This window comes from Salmo salar, chromosome ssa22 (genome assembly GCF_905237065.1).
Source record: "Salmo salar chromosome ssa22, Ssal_v3.1, whole genome shotgun sequence".
In the NCBI taxonomy this organism is placed as follows: Eukaryota; Metazoa; Chordata; class Actinopteri; order Salmoniformes; family Salmonidae; genus Salmo; species Salmo salar.
The window spans coordinates 36,045,651-36,065,227 of NC_059463.1; the positions used below are offsets into that span (position 1 = coordinate 36,045,651).

At 41.4% G+C, this 19,577-nt stretch overlaps 1 protein-coding gene across 1 annotated transcript; it reads left to right on the forward strand.

Moving 5' to 3' along the window:
• Window positions 1-670: 670 nt before the first annotated feature.
• On the forward strand, window positions 671-11,482 carry LOC106583319 (beta-crystallin B3). The gene is made up of 6 exons (XM_014167375.2): window positions 671-1,050; window positions 1,993-2,074; window positions 2,473-2,591; window positions 2,877-3,009; window positions 10,756-10,898; window positions 11,050-11,482. Exons 2-6 carry the CDS (start codon window positions 2,000-2,002, stop codon window positions 11,282-11,284), a joined length of 705 nt encoding a protein of 234 aa, XP_014022850.1. The 5' UTR covers window positions 671-1,050; window positions 1,993-1,999; the 3' UTR covers window positions 11,285-11,482.
• The last annotated feature ends 8,095 nt before the right edge of the window (window positions 11,483-19,577 follow it).

Consider the following 19,577-nt stretch of genomic DNA (forward strand, 5'->3'; position numbering starts at 1 on the left):
TAAGAAACATTATTTTGAGTGGCACCATAGAATGTTTCTGACACCTACACCTACCGGTCTACATTGGCTGTGTGCAAAGCGTGTGATAGGAGGATGTTGGTTGCATGTACCAGGTGTCAATAGACAACATCCCTACTGTATTGCAAGGAAGGGCTTCTCCAGATTCCCCCTGGAAAGTGAGCTTGTAAAAATGTCCAGTGCACCAAGGGAGGAGTGTAAGAAGATTTGCATGTTGTTTGCATTGCTGTTTGCATGGCAAAGACCAATGTTTGACTTGGATCCTGCTAAATATAGAACTGAACCATGTACTGACACCTAGTGCATAGGACAGGGTGGTGTTAAGAGTAGGTAAACAGTGTCACACACAGATTAGAGAAAGAGGTGAATAGAGAGATGCAAGGAGAGAAAAAGGGTAAGAGGTCAAACAAGGAGGAAAGAAACTTAAAGGATTAAGCAAGGTCTGAAAATAAGAGAGGGTGATGAAAAGGATGAAAGGAGAGAAGTAAAGGAAATGCACTACGGGAGAGTAAACGTGGGAGAAGATGAAGGAGAGTAAATAGAACAATAGAAAGTAGAAAGAGAGGGAGAGATGGCGGGGTAGTGGACAGGCAGACGGATGGAAAGCTGGACAGACAGACAGATGGGCAGCTAGGTGTGGCCAATAGTGCTGAGTGGGGTTGATCTCTCTCAATCCTCTTGGCTCGCTGTCTGTGTGTGCCCACCATCGGGCCACTGGCAGGGTGGCAGCATGAGCGTGGTCGGCCCGGGTGGCAGCCCTATTGAGGGGCAGTGTGATGGACACAATGCAAGCGACAGACTTGCTGCATCAACATCATCCCCCATTCCTGTTTTTTTTTTGCTGCAGTGTGCCATTTCTAAACCATAAATACCCCCCCCACCCCGGACCCTAGTGCCTGCTCGCCAGGCCTCCACACTCACACGCCATCATACAGAGAGAGAAAGAGAGAAATAAATAAAAGAAAAGAAAGAACAAGGAAAAACGAAGAGAGTGTGCCTCGTACGTGGTGCAGTGAAGCACAAACCATCCAGGTAAAAACAGATCCCTCTCTTTCCTCTCTGTCTGTCGTCTTGTGCTGCCAACAACTCTTACTGTTTTCAATTATCCCTATTTATTGCTCTCCATAACCCTGTGTGCACTGTTGCTTTACCTGGAATTGAATATGTGTGAATGTATCAAATGCAATAGTGGAAAAGAATATGTAATATAGTAAGCTCCAAACGAATTGGGACAGAGACACATTTTGGGAGTTTGGCTCTGTACTCCAGCACTTTGGAAATTGAAATTATACAATGACTATGAGGCTAAATTGCAGACTGTCAGCTTTAATTGTAGGGTATTTTCATCCATATCGGGTGAACCGTTTAGAAATTACAGCACATTTTGTGAATAGTCCCCCCCAAAAAACAAAAATATTGGGACAAATTCACCTATGTGTATTAAAGTATTAAAAAGTGAAATACTTGGTTCAATATCCATAGCACACAATAAATGTGAATAAACATTTGTTGGATACATTTTCTGTTTGTTTTGGTTGTGTTTCAGATGATTTTGTGCCCAATAGAAATGAATGGTAAATAATGTATTGTGTCATTTTGGAGTCACTTTTATTGAAATTAGAATAGAATATCTTTCTTAACGCTTCAACATTAATGTGGATGCTACCATGATTATGGATAATCCTGAAGTGTTTAGAAACAGATTCTATAGTTATTTACAATAAAAGTGATACCAAAATGACAATACATTATTAGAGTATTCGTGCATGCACAAACTACAGTATTTGATTGCACTCGAATGCCAAACGTGGTACTGGACAACGCCAGAGGCTTGCTGATCTTATTGGCCAGACTTAAAGTGACCACGGCACAGACCACCTCTGAGTTAGCTGTTATAGTCCCTGTTGGAGGGAGGGTGCTATGCTGCCATTGTGTTAAGTGACTGACTGTGTTTGGGAATGTTTTGGAATGCAGAGGTAAAATGTCAGAGCAGCAGGGTGCACCGGAGCAGCTAGCAGCTGGGAAGAGCCAAGGAGGGGCAGGAGCCACCTATAAGGTGGGTGTAGGGTGAACATGCAAGGTGGGTGTTAGGCAGAAGCTAATCCTAGAACGGCAACTTTGGGGAAACTTCCCCCCCAGAGCTACAAGGTCACTGGACGTTTTAAAAATATAATTATATCCTAGTCTTCCCAGGGTTCCACTTTTATGAAGGGTCACTGATACTATGTATTTACAATGAAATAAACAAGTACAGAACAATTACACTGCACTATACAGCACATTGTTAAATTAGAACTGTGCAACTTGTAGGCCTATGCAGTTTGTGCTAATGTTAAAGTTGTTGTTGTAAAAAGGGCTTTATAAATACATTTGATTGATTGTTTATCTTATTTTACACTATGTATTATTACTTACTTAACACTGACCTGTGCCTCTCCCTGGCTTGCCTTGCAGGTGGTGGTGTTTGAGTTTGAGAATTTCCGTGGGAAGAAGGTGGAGCTGTCTGCAGAGTGTAATGATGTGATTGAGAAGGAATGTGAGAAGGTGGGATCTGTCATTGTGGAATCTGGACCGTAAGTGTCAATGATTTTGATTTCCTACATTTCCCATGATGCCTCATTCTTAGCCACTAACTGTTTACCTGTCTCTCCACTACTCCCAGCCTCTTATGACACTGACTGCCCTTATTTAATTCAACCTCAGTCTCTAGATAATTAATTACATTCCTATTCAAATACATACAGTATATACATTTCGATCACATTTACAGTTTTGATCAATTACCTTTCATTTACTATCTCACAACTACCATTTATGTACAAACAATTGGTAAAGTGTAATTACGTTTGTGTTCTCAGCTGGGTGGCGTTTGAGTGCCAGGCATTTGGTGGGGAGCAGTTTGTCCTGGAGAAGGGCGAGTATCCTCGTTGGAGCACCTGGACCAACAGCCAGACTAACAACTGCCTGCTGTCCTTCAGGCCACTCCAAGTGGTCAGTATGTCCCTGGAATTATAATTACAATCAGAATCAACTTTATTCACAAAGTATATTTACATGTTTCAGGAATTTGACCTGGTGAAACGCTGTACAATAAACGGAATATACAGAGAGAATATAGACCAAATAATTTACACATAATCTACATACAGTATATAAGGATGTTAGCCTACTGACCTTAGCAACCCACAGTGGACAGGCATCCAGCTGTCATAAGATAAGACTGTCAAGCTATATATAGTCTCTCTAGACAGACGGTTTGCGTCTGGCAATGTATCAATGCTCCAGCTAAAATGTCTGTACAAGTTGGACATCAGTTGGGACAGAGACACGGGTGAATTTAGTGATTTGGAGGCCCCAGGCAGAGGCGCATTTTTAGCCCTGCCTACCGATACGTGTGATTTATTGGGAGAGTTGTCTGTAAAAAATGTTTTTTTAAGTTATAAGTTACTTTTGAAATGTCCGACAAAAGCCAACAAAGCCAACATCCTCCCCAGACCTGTTACCTATAGGCTTATATTGCTCCAAGGTTGGCGATATCTGAGACCAGTCAAGCTAAAGGGTATAGACCAAAAAGTTATTCTGTCTATAAATAGCCAACTTATTTGTCGTTCAAATATTTTTTATTGAACACATACACAAGAATGGTGTATAGGTATAAAAGACAAGTTTACAGTTATCTAAACATAAGAGAACAGACATTAACCAAAAGACCCAGAGTTCTGGGCACAAAACAAATATTACAAAACAAGACATACAAAACAAGGACAGGTAGAAAAAAAAAAAAAAAAAAAAAAGGGGCGATGTAGCCCCCCCACTTATACCCCACTTTATCCCCCCTTATTCCACCCTATTCCCCTCCAAACTGCTCGGGTGGCGGGGCCAGCACACGCTGCCCAAAGGTAGATTACCGTATGACAATTAAGAGTGCGTTACGTGCAAATTCACAGCGCCGCCTGGTCCAAGTAAGAGAGGAAAGGCTGCCAGATTTCATCAAATGTTGATAATTTATTGTTCAAAATATATCTAATTCTTTCTAAGTGTACAGTGTTTGCCAATTCGCTGAGCCATAATTTGGTAGAGGGCGCTTCCCTCTTTTTCCAAAACAACAACATTAATTTTTTTGCCGAAATGAGACCGTAAGAGATGAGTTGTTTTTGGGAGTTGGTTAATCCGTTTAGGGAATCGGACACTTCCAGGATTATCAGAAGCGGGTCTGGGTCTATTGAAGTCTCCAGAACTTCAGAGAGGACCCCAAAAATTCCACACCAATACCCATACAAGTTAGAGCATAGGGCAAAGCAGTGGAGTAGTGTACCCTGCTCAGCCTGACATTTATCACACATAGGGGATGTACCAGGAAATATCCTATGCAGTTTGGTTTTGGAATAGTGTAATCTGTGTAATACCTTGAATTGTATGAGACGATGTCTGGAGTTAATGGAGCACGTGTGGATATACACCAAGCTATCTTCCCAGTCTGCCACCGAAATGTCAGTCCCTAGTTCTTCCTCCCATTTTGCCTTAATGGCATCAGTAGAGGGTGCGCTAACAGATTGAAAAGCATCATATATACGAGATATCAGTTTGTCTGAGGTGGGGCATATTTTTATGCATCCGTCAAACGTGGAAGGTTTAGCATTCCCAAATGTTGGGAGGTATTTTCGAACATAATCTCTAATCTGTAGGGTTCCGAAAAAGTTACTTCTGGGAAGATTATAAGTTTCCCTCAGCGATTCAAAGGAAGCAAAGGTTCCCCCTATATATAAATCCCCTATGGTACTTATCCCCAACTCTCCCCACCGCTCAAAGGTGTTATCAAGGTTAGAGGCAACAGGAAGCATGAACGATATTGGTCTAAGATCAAAGTGGACTTTAATTTGCTTCCAGATTCGGACTGTGCTATGTATAATAGGATTGTTACGGTAAAGTGACATCTCCAGATTGACAGGTGACAAAATCACAGCACCAATAGAGAAGGGGTGGCACTCCTCTCGCTCCATACTAAGCCAGCTGGATGGCGGGAGTGCGTCATCCAGCAGAAACATAACAGCGCGGAGGTTGGCGGCCCAGTAGTAAAATATAAAGTTTGGGAGAGACAATCCTCCTTCCATCTTGGATTTACAGAGGTGTTTTTTACCTATCCTGTGTGTTTTATAATCCCAGATGAAAGGATTGATAATAGAGTCCAGTTGTTTATGAAAGGATTTAGGTATGAATATTGGGATGTTCTGGTATAGGTAGAGCAGTTGTGGGAGGAAGACCATTTTAATGGCATTAATTCTTCCGAGCAGAGAAATTGGGAGAGTTCTCCAAAATTGTATGTTTGCCTTAAGTTTTTGCATCAGAGAGGGGAAATTCTCTTTAAATAGTAAGGAGTATTGTTTGGTAACTACAATTCCAAGGTAGGTAAATTTATCTGAAGATAGCTTAACTGGAAGATGTTCTAGCCAGGAGGTGTTTTGCAACCGAATGGGCATTAATTCACTATTGTTCCAATTTATTCTGTATCCCGAGAAGGTACCAAACAAATTAATCACCTCTAGAATAGCTGGAATACTATCTTGGGGTTCTGTTACATAGAGGAGAATGTAATCTGCGTATAGGGAAATCTTATTTAGAGTATGTTTAGTATTATAGCCGTGTATTGCTGCATGAGATCTGATCGCTTGAGCGAGAGATTCAATAATTAGGGCGAAGAGCATAGGCGACAGCGCACAACCCTGCCTTGTCCCTCTGTGAAGGTTAAATCGGGGCGACAATGATTGGTTAGTGAGTATTCTCGCACAGGGGTTCCTATATAAAAGCTGGATCCACTTTATGAACCCATCTCCAATATTAAATTTCTGTAGGACCTTGAATAGATAGGGCCACTCAACTTGGTCAAAGGCCTTTTCAGCGTCAAGAGATATAACGGCTAGGTCCACGTTAGGTAACCTCTGAGAATACATAATGTTGAATAGGCGCCTGAGATTGAAGAATGAGTTTCTGTTAGGGATAAAGCCGGTCTGGTCTGAATGGACCAATTTGCCAATTAAAGTGCTCAGCCTGTTAGCCAAAGTTTTTGCTAAAATCTTTTGGTCTGTATTAAGGAGGGATATTGGTCTGTATGACCCTACCTCTTCCGGATCCTTACCCTTCTTATGTATAACTGTAATAAACGCCTCATCCAAAGTGGATGGGAGCACTCCATCCTCGTTGGCCTGAACCAACATTTTGTGTAGGTAGGGAGAGAGCATCTTGCTGAATGTTTTGTAGAATTCACTCGGGTATCCATCTGGGCCCGGGGTCTTGCCACTCTTTAGAGATTTTATTGTTTCTGTAATTTCTTCAAGAGATATTTCCTTATTCAGGAAGTTAGAGTCTTCCTGGTTCAGGGCAGGAAGATTACAGTTCTCCAAAAAGTTTTGCATAATTAAGGGGTTAGGATCCGCTTTAGATGTATATAAAGTCTCATAAAACTGACGGAATCTGTCATTTATGTCTTTGGGGGAAGAGAGTAGTTCCCCAGATGCAGATTTAACTTTGTGAATCATACGGTCACTCACATTCTTACGAAGTTGTCTGGCGAGTAGTTTGTGTGGTTTGTCACCAAACTCAAAATATTTTTGCTTGGCATAGAGAAAAGATTTAGCAATTTTAGCAGAGAGGATCTGATTGTATTTAAATTTTAAAGACATAATTTTTTTATGTTTCTCCCTAGATGGGTGTCTAGCATTCTCCCTATCCAGTAAGTGAATTTGTCCCTCCAGTTCTACCAATTCTCTTCTGTTTTGCCTACTCCTGGCAGTCTGAAAGGAGATGATACAGCCTCTCAAATAAGCCTTCAGTGTTTCCCACAATAATGCTGGGGAAGTCTCTGTGTTGTCGTTGGTATCAAAGAAAATTTTAAATTGATCTTTAAGATGTTCACAGAATGTTGGTTCTGTGAGGAGCTGAGGATTCAACCTCCAGACCCTCTCGTTTGGTACGATGTCACCCAATCTCAGGGAGAAGGTGAGTGGACTGTGGTCAGAGATTATAATATCATGGTACCTCACATTACAGGTATAGGGGAGTAGTTTAGCATCAACCAAAAAGTAGTCAATTCGAGTATAAACATGGTGAACATGAGAGTAAAAGGAGTATTCCCTACCCGTAGGGTTAGAGATCCTCCATGTATCAAATAAGTTCGCATTTTTTATGTAGGTATTCAAGAATTCGCTTGAATAGGAGGTAGGGGTTCGCCGGGTAGAGGATCTATCCAAATATTGGTCTAGTACACAGTTGAGGTCTCCTCCAATGACCAGGTTAGTATGGGAGATATCTGGAATCCGGGCAAGGACTCTTTTGAAAAAAGAGGGGTTATCAATGTTTGGCCCATAGATATTAAGTAGAGTTACAGAAGTAGAGTGGATCTCTCCTATTACGATCACATAACGACCCTCTTTGTCCACAATAGTGGTTTTATGTTGAAAGGGAATTCCTTTCCGTACCAGAATCGCTGTGCCTCTCGTTTTGGCAGAGAAGTTAGAGTGATACACTTGACCCACCCACTGTTATGAGAATTGTTTTTCAGATGGGTTTCTTGCAAAAATATAATATCAGACGAGAGTGCTTTCAAGTGGGCTAGGACCTTGCCTCTCTTAATTGGTTCATTTAAACCCTTGACATTCCAGGAAGTGAATGTAAGCCCCGCCCTCCTCTCATTTGTAGTTCCTATGGTGGCCTGCATAGCATGTAAGTTACTAAAAAGGTAAGAAAGTGCACCAAACTATCACGATCAGCTATGTAGCACCTACACCCGAGCAGTATCCAACCCACCCCTCCCCACTGCAAGCACCTTTACTCTCCACCCTGTTCCCCTACTTTCCCCAACATTTACCCCTCCCATCAACCCACATTTAACAGGCATACACAAAAAGGAGAGAAAAAAAACATGAAAATAAAAATAATAAACACATTGTCTGGCCGATGCCAAAAAAGCACGGCGCGACCTCGAACAAGAGGTAAAACAAAAATAAAATCCCAACTGTACGTTCACCTCTCATTATCCTAGAACTTATACTAACATCTGAACTGAGGAGGCTCCCGCGATTAAAGTGTTCAATTAGCATCTATTAAACCTAAACAGAATAAGTTGCAACTTAAACATATTGTGCACTTAAGCTTCATCTTGGGTCAATCCCTGAGATAAGCAAGATATAGCATTACAAGATTACATTGCTAAGCAATGCCGGTCTAAACATAAACCATCCGCAACCGACATAGACAGCAGTACAATTACATATTGTGGGTTAGGAGATGGGAACAAGGATTCCGATAAATTTAACGTACCCCCCAATAAAAAAAAATAAAAAATGAATAATAATAAAAAATACATTTTTTTCCCCCCCTTCTAAAAAAACAATAGTGATATATATATATATATATATATATATATATATATATATATACACATACACATACATACACATACATATACACATATATATACATATACATACATACATACATACACACACATACATACATACCTATATACACACATATACACATCCATCCATCCATACACATACACACTTGTACATATACATACATACATACATACATACACACACGTGCACATATATACACACACACACACGTGCATACCTACCTACACACACCCATGCGCAAGTATATACACGCATACCCACATACATACACATGTGCATACATACACACACATACACTTACGCACATACACCCAAAAATATATACTTATAGAAATAAATATTTTAAAAAATATATATATACAGATACACACACACACGCACACACACACACACATCTACATACACACCCCAGAATAGTAATCTACACTAATTTAAAATATACACATACCTAATACTAAAAAGCTAAGAGAAAATAATAATAAAGTACACATAGTAATTACATGTACGCACACCTACACAGACACAAGCCCCACGGAGGTCTGGTGGGAATCTAATCGTGAGAGCGGGCCAGGCTATGACAAAGGCAGAACAGCACAAAACATCAACTTGCTATCCAGGTGTCTGCGTCTGCCCCTTCCCAGCCATCACCCCCAGACCTCCGCAAGCAATAACTAACTGGTATGGTAATAGGAATAATGTAATAATTGAAAAATAAATAACGAAACAAAACAAAAATGAGGGAACATAAGTATATCCATCCGAAAGTGTCAATGATCAGACCTGGAAGGCTTCCCAAACAGGCACCACCACGAACCCAGTCGGAATTAAAGTGAAACTGACGTTAAATGAGAGCTCTAACCGCCCTCCATTGGTCAGCTCAGCGTGTTACATGTTCGGCAGGCCCTGTCGAGACCGTTTAGTACGGTTTCACCCGTTATGGTATAGTATGGGTTCGAGTCCATGAGCAGACCCTAACACACAATGACAAGGCACTCTAACCTGTACGGGGGATTGGCGTATATTCCCGGATAAACTTCTCTGCGTCCAAAATCGAGGAGAGCCAAATCTTCTCTCCGGAAGGCGGGGTAATTCTTAGTCTTGCAGGGAAGAGCAAGGCTGGGCGAAGATGGAGTTTGTAGAGTTTGGTCATGACATCTCTGTAGCCGGCGCGGTGCTTTACCACATCGGGCGCATAATCCTCGTAGACACGGAAGGGGTGCCCTTTATGTAACAGGTTGCCCCTCATTCGAGCCTCGCGCAGGATAAGATCCTTGGTCTTGAAACTGTGACAGCAGATGATTACTGGGCGAGGACGTTGGCCCGGTCGAGGCACTGGGACAAGGGGCGCGATGTGCACGGTCCAGTTGGGGATCTGAAGCCAAAACATCCGATCCCATTGCATCCTTCAATAGCTTGGCGAAGAAGTCGGTGGGGCGAGAGCCAGCCTCTATCCCCTCTGCCAGACCAACAACGCGAAGGTTGTGACGTCTGGATCGACCCTCCAGGTCGACCACTTTCACAGAAAGCCTCTGCACACTATCCTGCAATGACGTGCATAGCTTCTCCAACTCGTCGATCCTACCAGCGTTGAATTCAGAGGCTTTCTCAAGGTCCACAATACTCTGGCCCTGCGAGGCGACCGTTCGAATGGTGCTCTCAATTTTAGTGTCCAGTTCAGCAATAGTAGCCTTAAGATCCTCAGCTATAGCAACACGTAGTTCTCCCAAAGCCCGGGTAAGTTCTGTAAGTGTCACGTTGTTACCTGTGCCTTCCGCCATGTCTGTCTCGTTGTTTGGCGGGGAGTAGGCCTCCGAAGTGGATTTATTGTCCTTTGGTCGCTTATTACTCGGCATTTTCACATAGAAAGTTACAATATTGTAATAGAAAGAAACGTTTGTTGTAAAAAGTACTATAAAGTAGGTTAAGTTAGATTATTTCGCAAAAAAGTTGCAGGAGCCTCTCACACACAGCCGTTCACTCCAACATCCGTTCACTATAAGGTGAATGCACCAATTTGTAAGTCGCTCTGGATAAGAGCGTCTGCTAAATGACTTAAATGTAAATGTAAAACATGCTAGCTCCGCCCCGCCAACTTATTTGTAAGTAGGGTTGTCAACTCTCCCAGTTTGGCCTAAAGTCTCCTGGAACTGGCCTTTACCTACTGGTGGATGGTAATGTTGAAGGACTTGTATAATCTTGCATAATAAGCTTGCAAGTTTGGTTCAATCTACAGTAGCTACTATCTTTCAAACTAAACACCAACTAAATAGCAGTGTGGAAAACAAAGCATAACCACAACTTGTTCTGATCTGTGTTTCTTCAGGACAGTGCAGATCACAAGCTCCACCTGTTTGACAAACCAGGTTACGCAGGGAGGAAGATGGAGATTGAGGACGACGACATCCCCAGCCTGTGGGTCCATGGATTCCAGGACTGTGTGGCCAGTGTAAAGGCTCTGAATGGAACGTAAGTTCAACACCTCTACATATAATTGAGGTCAGGAATAGTATCTCTCTACAGCTAGGTTACTGCAAGGTTATCTATCATGCAAGTGTGTTTTTTTGTGTTCCATAAATGTAATTATGACTGTATGTTCCTCTTCCCCTATCCTCCCTAGGTGGGTGGGCTACATGTTCCCAGGCTACAGGGGCCGCCAGTATGTCTTTGAGCTTGGAGACTACAAGCACTGGAACGACTGGGGAGCCACGGCTCCTCAGATCCAGTCCGTCCGACGAGTGCGCGACATGCAGTGGCACAAAAGGGGCTGCTTCACCGCCCCTGCCACACCCCCTGCCCCCACTCCTGCACCCAACCCCACACCCCCACCCCCTGCCACCGCTGGCACCAGCTGAAAGACAGTGGCTGTGGCCCCAGGCTCCCTAAGAAGCCAACCCGGGCTCCCCAACCATCCAGGGCTCCACTGAGCCTCTCCTCATCACAGAGGGCCACCAAGAAACGACGAACTCGGAAGTGAAGTGACCATCACTGACTTACCTATGTGTCTGGAGTGGAAATAATAAAGGCTTTGACCCTGATTTGGTTTGATCCAACTGGATGAGAGTGTGTTATTTTTGCCCTCTTATTGAGATGCTCTGAAAACTTCTCTGAGGTTGTTAGAATAATATTATTTAGTGTGCCAACGCCATACAATAGCAGAAATATTATTTGGTTGAAAGTACTTTTTTACAATATACTGTATCCCCATTATTAGAATGGATGTAGGGTAAAACACTGACCAGCAGATGGCAATATGAAACCAGAAGACATCAATCTGCATGGGAAATTGAGACGAGTGTCGAGGAGAGGTCAAAGACTAATTAAAACAATCGTGTTTATCACCATTTAAAAAAGTATCCACTTTCACCCAACAAACTTCAGGTAGACTATGAGACATTCCATTGTGAGGAGGGGTTAGGGCAGGGATGGGCAACTACAGTCAGAGAGGAAGAGACCAAACTCGGCGGAAATTCTGTCTCCATCCATCATGTGGTGTTTTTTTTCGTTTCGCCCCACCAAGCTACGAATTCTTGTATGGAGGTCAATGAGTGTCGAATTTGGTCCCCAAAAAAATGAATGGCTCATTTTCTACTTGAGGTTTATTTAATCTAATATACGTTTTATGTAATGCTTAAGTTGTTAAAAGTGTACTGATATAAGTAGGACGTGAGATCCCAGCAACTTTGAGAAAAAATATTTATATCGGAGTTGTCTCGAGATGGCTATGCATATTCATGGCATGAGGCTGGTAGCATAGCGTCTCTCCCCATTGAATACAGGCGGTTGACGTCAACAACCCTCATTGAATATTCAAATAAGGATTACAATAATGAGATGTATCCACCAATCCAAAGAAAGGATAGGCGGGAGCTAGACAGCCAGCCGTGCCACTTTGTGGACAACGACTCCTATTGTTAGATCGGAGAGACATGTATCTTGTCAGTATATCCATAATCTTTGCTAGAGTCCTTGGGGCCCAGAGTGGTGTCACACTTTCCACCCTATCCCTAGCAAACACAGCTGATGAAACTAATTGCATTCTAAACTGAAGATCATGATTAGTTGATTATTGGAGTCAGCTGTGTTAGATGGGGGAAAAGTGTGACACCAAACAGGCCCCAGAGGCCGGGGTATTTCTAGGATTTGAAGACATTGGGAGCTTAGCACAAAGCCAGTAGGGGGGTCTGGAGGCAAAGGAATTTTAACAGCTAAATTCATAAGTTTGGTGCACTTTGAGATGAACATTGAGAGATTAGCTCTTTTTCAGGTAACTTGCACTTTCCCACCTGCCACAGCAGACACTGACAGTAGTCAATTACAGTAGCAACTGTGGGTCTCTCTACCCTGGAACACATACATCTACAGTGTATTGCCAAAAACCTCCAGACCACTCAACAACTTAAAACATAGACTCTGACATGTCCAATGAGACAAACTGATTAAAGAATCTAAAGGTTGTTCACACTGCAGGCCTTAAACCTCTTACATCTAGACGTTCCGCTAGCGGAACACCTGCTCCAATATCCAATGATGGGCGTGGCGCGAAATACAAAGTCCTCGAAAATCCGAAAACTTCCATTTTTCAAACATATGACTATTTTACACCATTTTAAAGACAAGACTCTCCTTTATCTAACCACACTGTCCGATTTCAAAAAGGCTTTACAGCGAAAGCAAAACATTAGATTATGTCAGCAGAGTACCCAGCCAGAAATAATCAGACACCCATTTTTCAAGCTAGCATATAATGTCACAAAAAACAAAACCACAGCTAAATGCAGCACTAATTTTTGATGATCTTCATCAGATGACACTCCTAGGACATTATGTTATACAATACATGCATGTTTTGTTCAATCAAGTTCATATTTATATCAAAAAACAGCTTTTTACATTAGCATGTGACGTTCAGAACTAGCATACCCACCGAAACTTCCGGTGAATTTACTAAATTACTCACGATAAACGTTCACAAAAAACATAACAATTATTTTAAGAATTATAGATACAGAACTCCTTTATGCAATCGCTATGTCCGATTTTTCGGTGAAAGCACATTTTGCAATATTCTGAGTAGATAGCTCGCCATCACGGGCTAGCTATTTTGACACCCACCAAGTTTAGCCCTCACCAAACTCAGATTTACTATAAGAAAAATTGGATTACCTTTGCTGTTCTTCGTCAGAATGCACTCCCGGGACTTCTACTTCAATAACAAATGTTGGTTTGGTTCAAAATAATCCATAGTTATATCCAAATAGCGGCGTTTTGTTGTGCGTTCAAGACACTATCCGAAGGGTGACGAAGGGTTACGCGCCCGACGCGTTTCGTGACAAAATAATTCTAAATATTCCATTACCGTACTTCGAAGCATGTCAACCGCTGTTTAAAATAAATTTTTATGCGATTTTTCTCTTAAAAAAGCGATAATATTCCGACCGGGAAACCCTGTTTTCGTTCAAAGACGAAAAAATAAAAACATGGTGTCGGCTCGTGCACGCGCCTCAGTCTCATTGTTCTCAGATCGACCACTATCCAAATGCGCTACTGTTTTTCAGCCTGGGCCTGCAGAGTCATCATTCACCGTTCTGCCGCCTTCTGAGAGCCTATGGGAGCCGTAGGAAGTGTCACGTTACAGCAGAGATCCTCAGTTTTCAATAAAGAGAGTGTAGAAGGCCAAGAAATGGTCAGAGAGGGCACTTCCTGTAAGGAATCTTCTCAGGTTTTGGCCTGCCAAATGAGTTCTGTTATACTCACAGACACCATTCAAACAGTTTTAGAAACTTTGGATCGTTTTCTATCCAAAGCTAATAATTATATGCATATTCTAGTTTCTGGGCAGGAGTAATAATCAGATTAAATCGGGTACGTTTTTTATCCGGCCGTGAAAATACTGCCCCCTATCCATAACAGGTTAATGCTCAAATCAGTTTTGTTTTTCAAATCTGTTTTGATCTACTGACTGTCCAAACAGCAAGTTACAAGTGACCAAATTGGATGTGTGTGTACAGACAGCAGTCATTTGCTGACATGGCTACGCTAGTTGTCATACTAATGACGGGTGTGTGCGCAGTGGTGTAGGCTGATTGGTGGCGGCGCTCGTGCTTCCTATCACTCAGAAGTTATGTAGCAAGCTAAGGTGACAACAATGCCTGCCATGGATGTTTCCCAGTTGCTTTGAATGTTCATGGAAAATCATGGTGTAAGAACACCTAAAGCCTCAAAGGATAAGATGATCCAACTTCCAAAACAAATAATTTTTTGCTAGCCACAGCAGTCAACTAGCTAGCTAGGTAGCTTTCTAGCTTTCTCGCACATTCACTTAACAATTAACAAGCTAGTTAGCTCCCACATGTTCTTGTTAAACTATCAACAGTGTAGCTAGCAAGCAACGAGATATGCCAAATCACAGTCTAAAAACCACTTGAGGACAAATAAATCAGATTTGACCATTCAGACACAAGTCACATGCCCAGGAATCAGATTTGTACAAAGGTGGTATGAAATGTGGCTTGAAATATCAGATTCCATGTGGTTTTGGGCTGTTCAGACTGCAGGAAGAAGAACAGATTTGAATTGGATCTGCAAATACATAGGATTTGAGTCACTTCAAACTGCCAATGGGAACACGGCTTAACAGTCCCGAACTCACTCACTCTCTCTCTCGCACTATGCAATAATTGGAATCCATAGAGCAGCTTTAAGTGACAGTCTACTGTGTGCTCACCCATCTGCCTCTCTCCATTGCTTTCTCTGTGTTGTCTGTTGTGGTCTCTCTTGTCTGTCCTCTTCTGTTGCTGTCTCTTAGTCTTCTATGTTGAAGTCTCTTGTCTATCCTCCATGTCCTGATTATAAAAAGTGTAAAAGTAAACAACTGTTTTAATAGTAATTTTACAGGCTTTTTCACCTCACCTGCAAATTCTTTGTAAACCTTTTTTTTTACTTTTTAACTGTCTCTATGTCACCTGTTATAATTTGTGTAAATAAATACAACTAGACTATAGAGCAGCTTGAAGTGATAGTCTACTGTGTGCTCAAACCCTCTCTGTTCTCTCTCCATCTACCCTCTGTCACTTTCTGTGTCTTGTCTGTTGCTGTCTGTGTCTTGTCTGTTGCCATCTCAGGTTCTTGTTACTGTCTCCTTTGTCTATCCGCTGTTGTCATCTGTCCTCGTCCTTGGCTCATCTGCAAGGTACAGTTGAGGTGCAACATGTCATTAGTTTGTTTTAAAGGGTGACTGCACTTCCTGATTTGGCCTCGTCTTTTTATTTGGTTCATTAAGAAATGCTAGCGCCCATGACTGAATTCAAATGTGAGTTGGTTTCAGGTTGTGGTTTGATGTGGGTGTCTCGTGTGTGTGTTCGCAGGTGGGAAGAGTTAGCCAAATTATTTCAACAATTAGCGTCATCCGGCTGGTGTGTGACCTGACGGACTCTGGATGGCCTATTGCTGGAGCTAGTTAGGGATAATAAACTATATAATGTAAATTAAACAATATTTTCATGTTGCACACATTTTAGTAAACATTAAATGCTTTCACTATTTGTGTATGAATTTCTACAGTTTATAGTTGGTTTGAAGTCATTGAAATTTGGAGCTATTGGAATTTTAACGTATTGTCCCATCTACATTGTATAATTTACAGATGGTCCCTAACGAGTCCTATAGGGATATCCAAAGTCAAACCAAATTTACCACATGCATTATGATCGGGTAGCTTGCAGCTGCACTTCGAATTTATGAAAACTTGTGTGCTGCCAGCTGTGGCCAGAATTGAAACAAACCCAACCTTAATTTACGTTGTGATGCAGTCTAGTCCACAAGTCTCACAAAACTCAGTTTTGGACGAGACTGATCTTATGACCCCCAAAAAATTTTTTTTACCCCTTATGGTACATTTTCACAGTAGAATAAATGCTTCTGACTCATATCAATGCCACAAAGGCTGTTTTCTAAATGAGAAGTTGTTTTTTAGGGGCAGTTGCTTTTTAAAGTTACTGTATACTGACACGACCAGGGCAACTGGTAACTGTAAAGAAAAAATCAAGTGTCCACATAACAGAGCAACATAACTCCAAATATGACAGATAAGAAGCTACATAACCCCTAGTCTATAAGAATATAAAGAGACATGAGCCAAAACATTTTACCTGTATAATGGAATAAGAACACATTAACCAGGTTTCATCCAACCTTTTTATGCGAGAAAGGTACAAATGTCCCGACAGGGCTGATGGTAACAGCAAATTTGTCAGTAAAGTTTCCAAAGGTCGACAAATCAAAATACGCTAGACAATTACTGTCAACTTTGTGTCTGTAAAATGTATTATGCTAGAAAAAGTTCTGGAAATGCTTTTATATGCAAATATTGATATAATATCCATCATATCGAAGTAAACTTGGAGTCACTCAATGACATGGAGCGTGGTCCTCCCACTACGACTCGGGAAAGCATGCCGTTTATTAGACTACAGATTAAATAAGTTATGGGCTTGATGAGTTTGATGCTCCTTTCCAGTGAATATTGAGGGTCTCATTCTGTTCACATGATGATCCATGCTTGGCTGCCGTTGGATAAATTAAAATTATTTTGCTCTTTTGTCCATAATAACCTCATAATTTAGCCTATACCCGCACTGTATCTGCAAGCTGTTGGCTAGAGAGCACATGCCAATACCAGAGTTGGCACAGTCGCTATATAAACGCACCACTTTTTTGTTCGAAAACCATCAGTAGAGTTGAAAATGAATTTAAACGCAAAGTTATTTTTATGTGCACTACATCATCACCCATAGCATTTTATCCACAACAAATCAATTTGATGGAAACACATCTCTGCTGGGAAAATGTGCATATTGTTTTTATGCTGATTTTAGAATATTTGCATGAAAATCTGTTGCCAATGGTATTTTGGTATTTTATTAGGATCCCCATTAGCTGTTGCAAAAGCAGCAGCTACTCTTCCTGGGGTCCACACAAAACATGAAACATAATACAGAACAGTAGACAAGAACAGCTTAAGGACAGAACTACATACATTTTTTACAAGGCACACGGAGCCTACATATCAATGCATACACACAAACTATCTATGTCAAATAGGGGAGAGGCGTTGTGCTGTGAGGTGTTGCTTTATCTGTTTTTTAAAACCAGGTTTGCTGTTTATTTGAGCAATATGAGATGGAAGGAAGTTCCATGCAATAAGGGCTCTATATAATACTGTACGTTTTCTTGAATTTGTTCTAGATTTGGGGACTATGAACAGACCCCTGGTGGCATGTCTGGTGGGATAAATGTGTGTGTAAGTTGACTATGCAAACAATTTGGGATTTTCCCACATGGGATGGAAACCTAGCTTCTAATTCATTTCATTTTGTCAGTTCTACCAGCTAATGTGTGATTTTTAGATTACATAACATTTGAGGACACAATTTAAGGGCCTATGTACAGGTAACTGACAATAATGGCAATAACACTTGAGTAGATGAGGGATACAAAGTATATTAAAAGAGGTGCTTCCACACAGCTGTGGCTTCTGAGTTAATAAAGCAATTAACATCCCATCATGCTAAGGGTCATGCATAAAAATGCCCAGGTACCCATTATTTTGGTTACCATGGCTAGAAGAAAGCGCAGGGATTTTGAAAGAGGGGTCTCAAAGGAGCTTTAAAGGGTGTGTGTTTGTTTCAGTCACCAGATCTCCACCCAATTGAACACTTAAGGGAGATTCTGGAGTGGCACCTGAGACAGTGTTTTTCCACCACCAACAAAACACCAAATGATGGAATTTCTCATGAAAGAATGGTGCCACATCCCTCCAATAGAGTTCCAGACATTGGTAGAATCTATGTCAAGGCGCTTTGAAGCTGTTCTGGTGGCATGTGACCCAACACCCTTTTTAGACACCATGTTGGTGTTTCCTTTATTTTGGCAGTTACCTATATTTTAAATGTTTTGTTCACCTACAATCTAACCACAAAGCTGGCCATCTTTTCCACTCTCTTTCTGGTTGCCCCCCCCCCTTCCCTTCTAAGTTAAAGTTTGTTTATTTGTCATATATACATGAGTACACAGTGCAATGAAATGCTAAATTGCAGGTTAACCTCTCGACAATGTAACAACAATAGAACAAGTAAGTAGCTAAGTGAATAGAAAGAATGATACAAAAAAACGAAATGAAATAATTTCCTAGATTTAATAATGACCAGTTATTTTTTAAATTCTTTACAAAGTCAAGCATGAGTCAAGCATGTTTACCTGTAAAATGGAATAGTTTATAAGACCTTGCTGATTCATTTTATTTAGTCAGTTCTACCACCTCAACATTTACCATTTTAAACAGGGTTAGAATATCAAGTTGTACTTTTAAATAACTCTGACTGACACCCAATAGCTTAAGGATGCTGAACACTAATTCTAGCTCATTCGCATTAGCCAACCCTTATGCTGAGGGAGACTAGCAACCCTGCACAAACCTGTGGCTAACTCTGCGGCACTTTGACTTTCTGTATGTTCTGCCCTCTCCACCTCATTGACTGCTGCCTGCTCTTGCTCAACCTGCTTGCTTTTTTTGCCTCTTTCGGAAGAAGTTCTGAATATCCATATTTGCTTTGTGCAATGCTGCAGACTCTGACTGAGTGACAGGCGTTTTGTTGAGTGATGATATTGACGTCTAACCGGTGCTGTAGGGCTGGGGTCAAAGGGATGTGAGCGGTCGCCTGCGTTGTGAAATCTTGACCAATCACAGCAGGCTCCACCTCTCCAGGGGCTTCTTGCAGTGCCCGGTACAGCCTAGCGCAGTATATTATATTGTTTATTTTTGTCATAAAAATGTGTCGCTAAAACATTTGTTTTAAATACTGCATAGCGAAAGTGAGGTGTGGTTATTGAAACTCATATCAGACTGAAATGTAAAAATGTATTTAAAAATGTTAAATAAAAAACATCAAAAGGTTCTGGACTGGACCAAAAACATCTGGGGCTGAAGCCACATCAGACAGTAACTGCTATGTCAACCTGGTTCATTATATAGCCCAGTATCTGGTCTCCTTAGAACTGTCCCTCCCAGGTACGGTATAGAACGAAAACACCATTTCATCCAATGGCATATATCAATTGTCAACTCTAGATACTCCCATCTCAAGCAAA

Bases quoted from the DNA above. Each gene is read 5' to 3' on its own strand.
- LOC106583319 (XM_014167375.2), top strand. From the start codon at position 2,000: ATGTCAGAGCAGCAGGGTGCACCGGAGCAGCTAGCAGCTGGGAAGAGC. The intron at 2,075-2,472 runs GTGGGTGTAGGG...CTTGCCTTGCAG, and splicing joins GGGCAGGAGCCACCTATAAG to GTGGTGGTGTTTGAGTTTGA. The intron at 2,592-2,876 runs GTAAGTGTCAAT...TTGTGTTCTCAG, and splicing joins GTCATTGTGGAATCTGGACC to CTGGGTGGCGTTTGAGTGCC.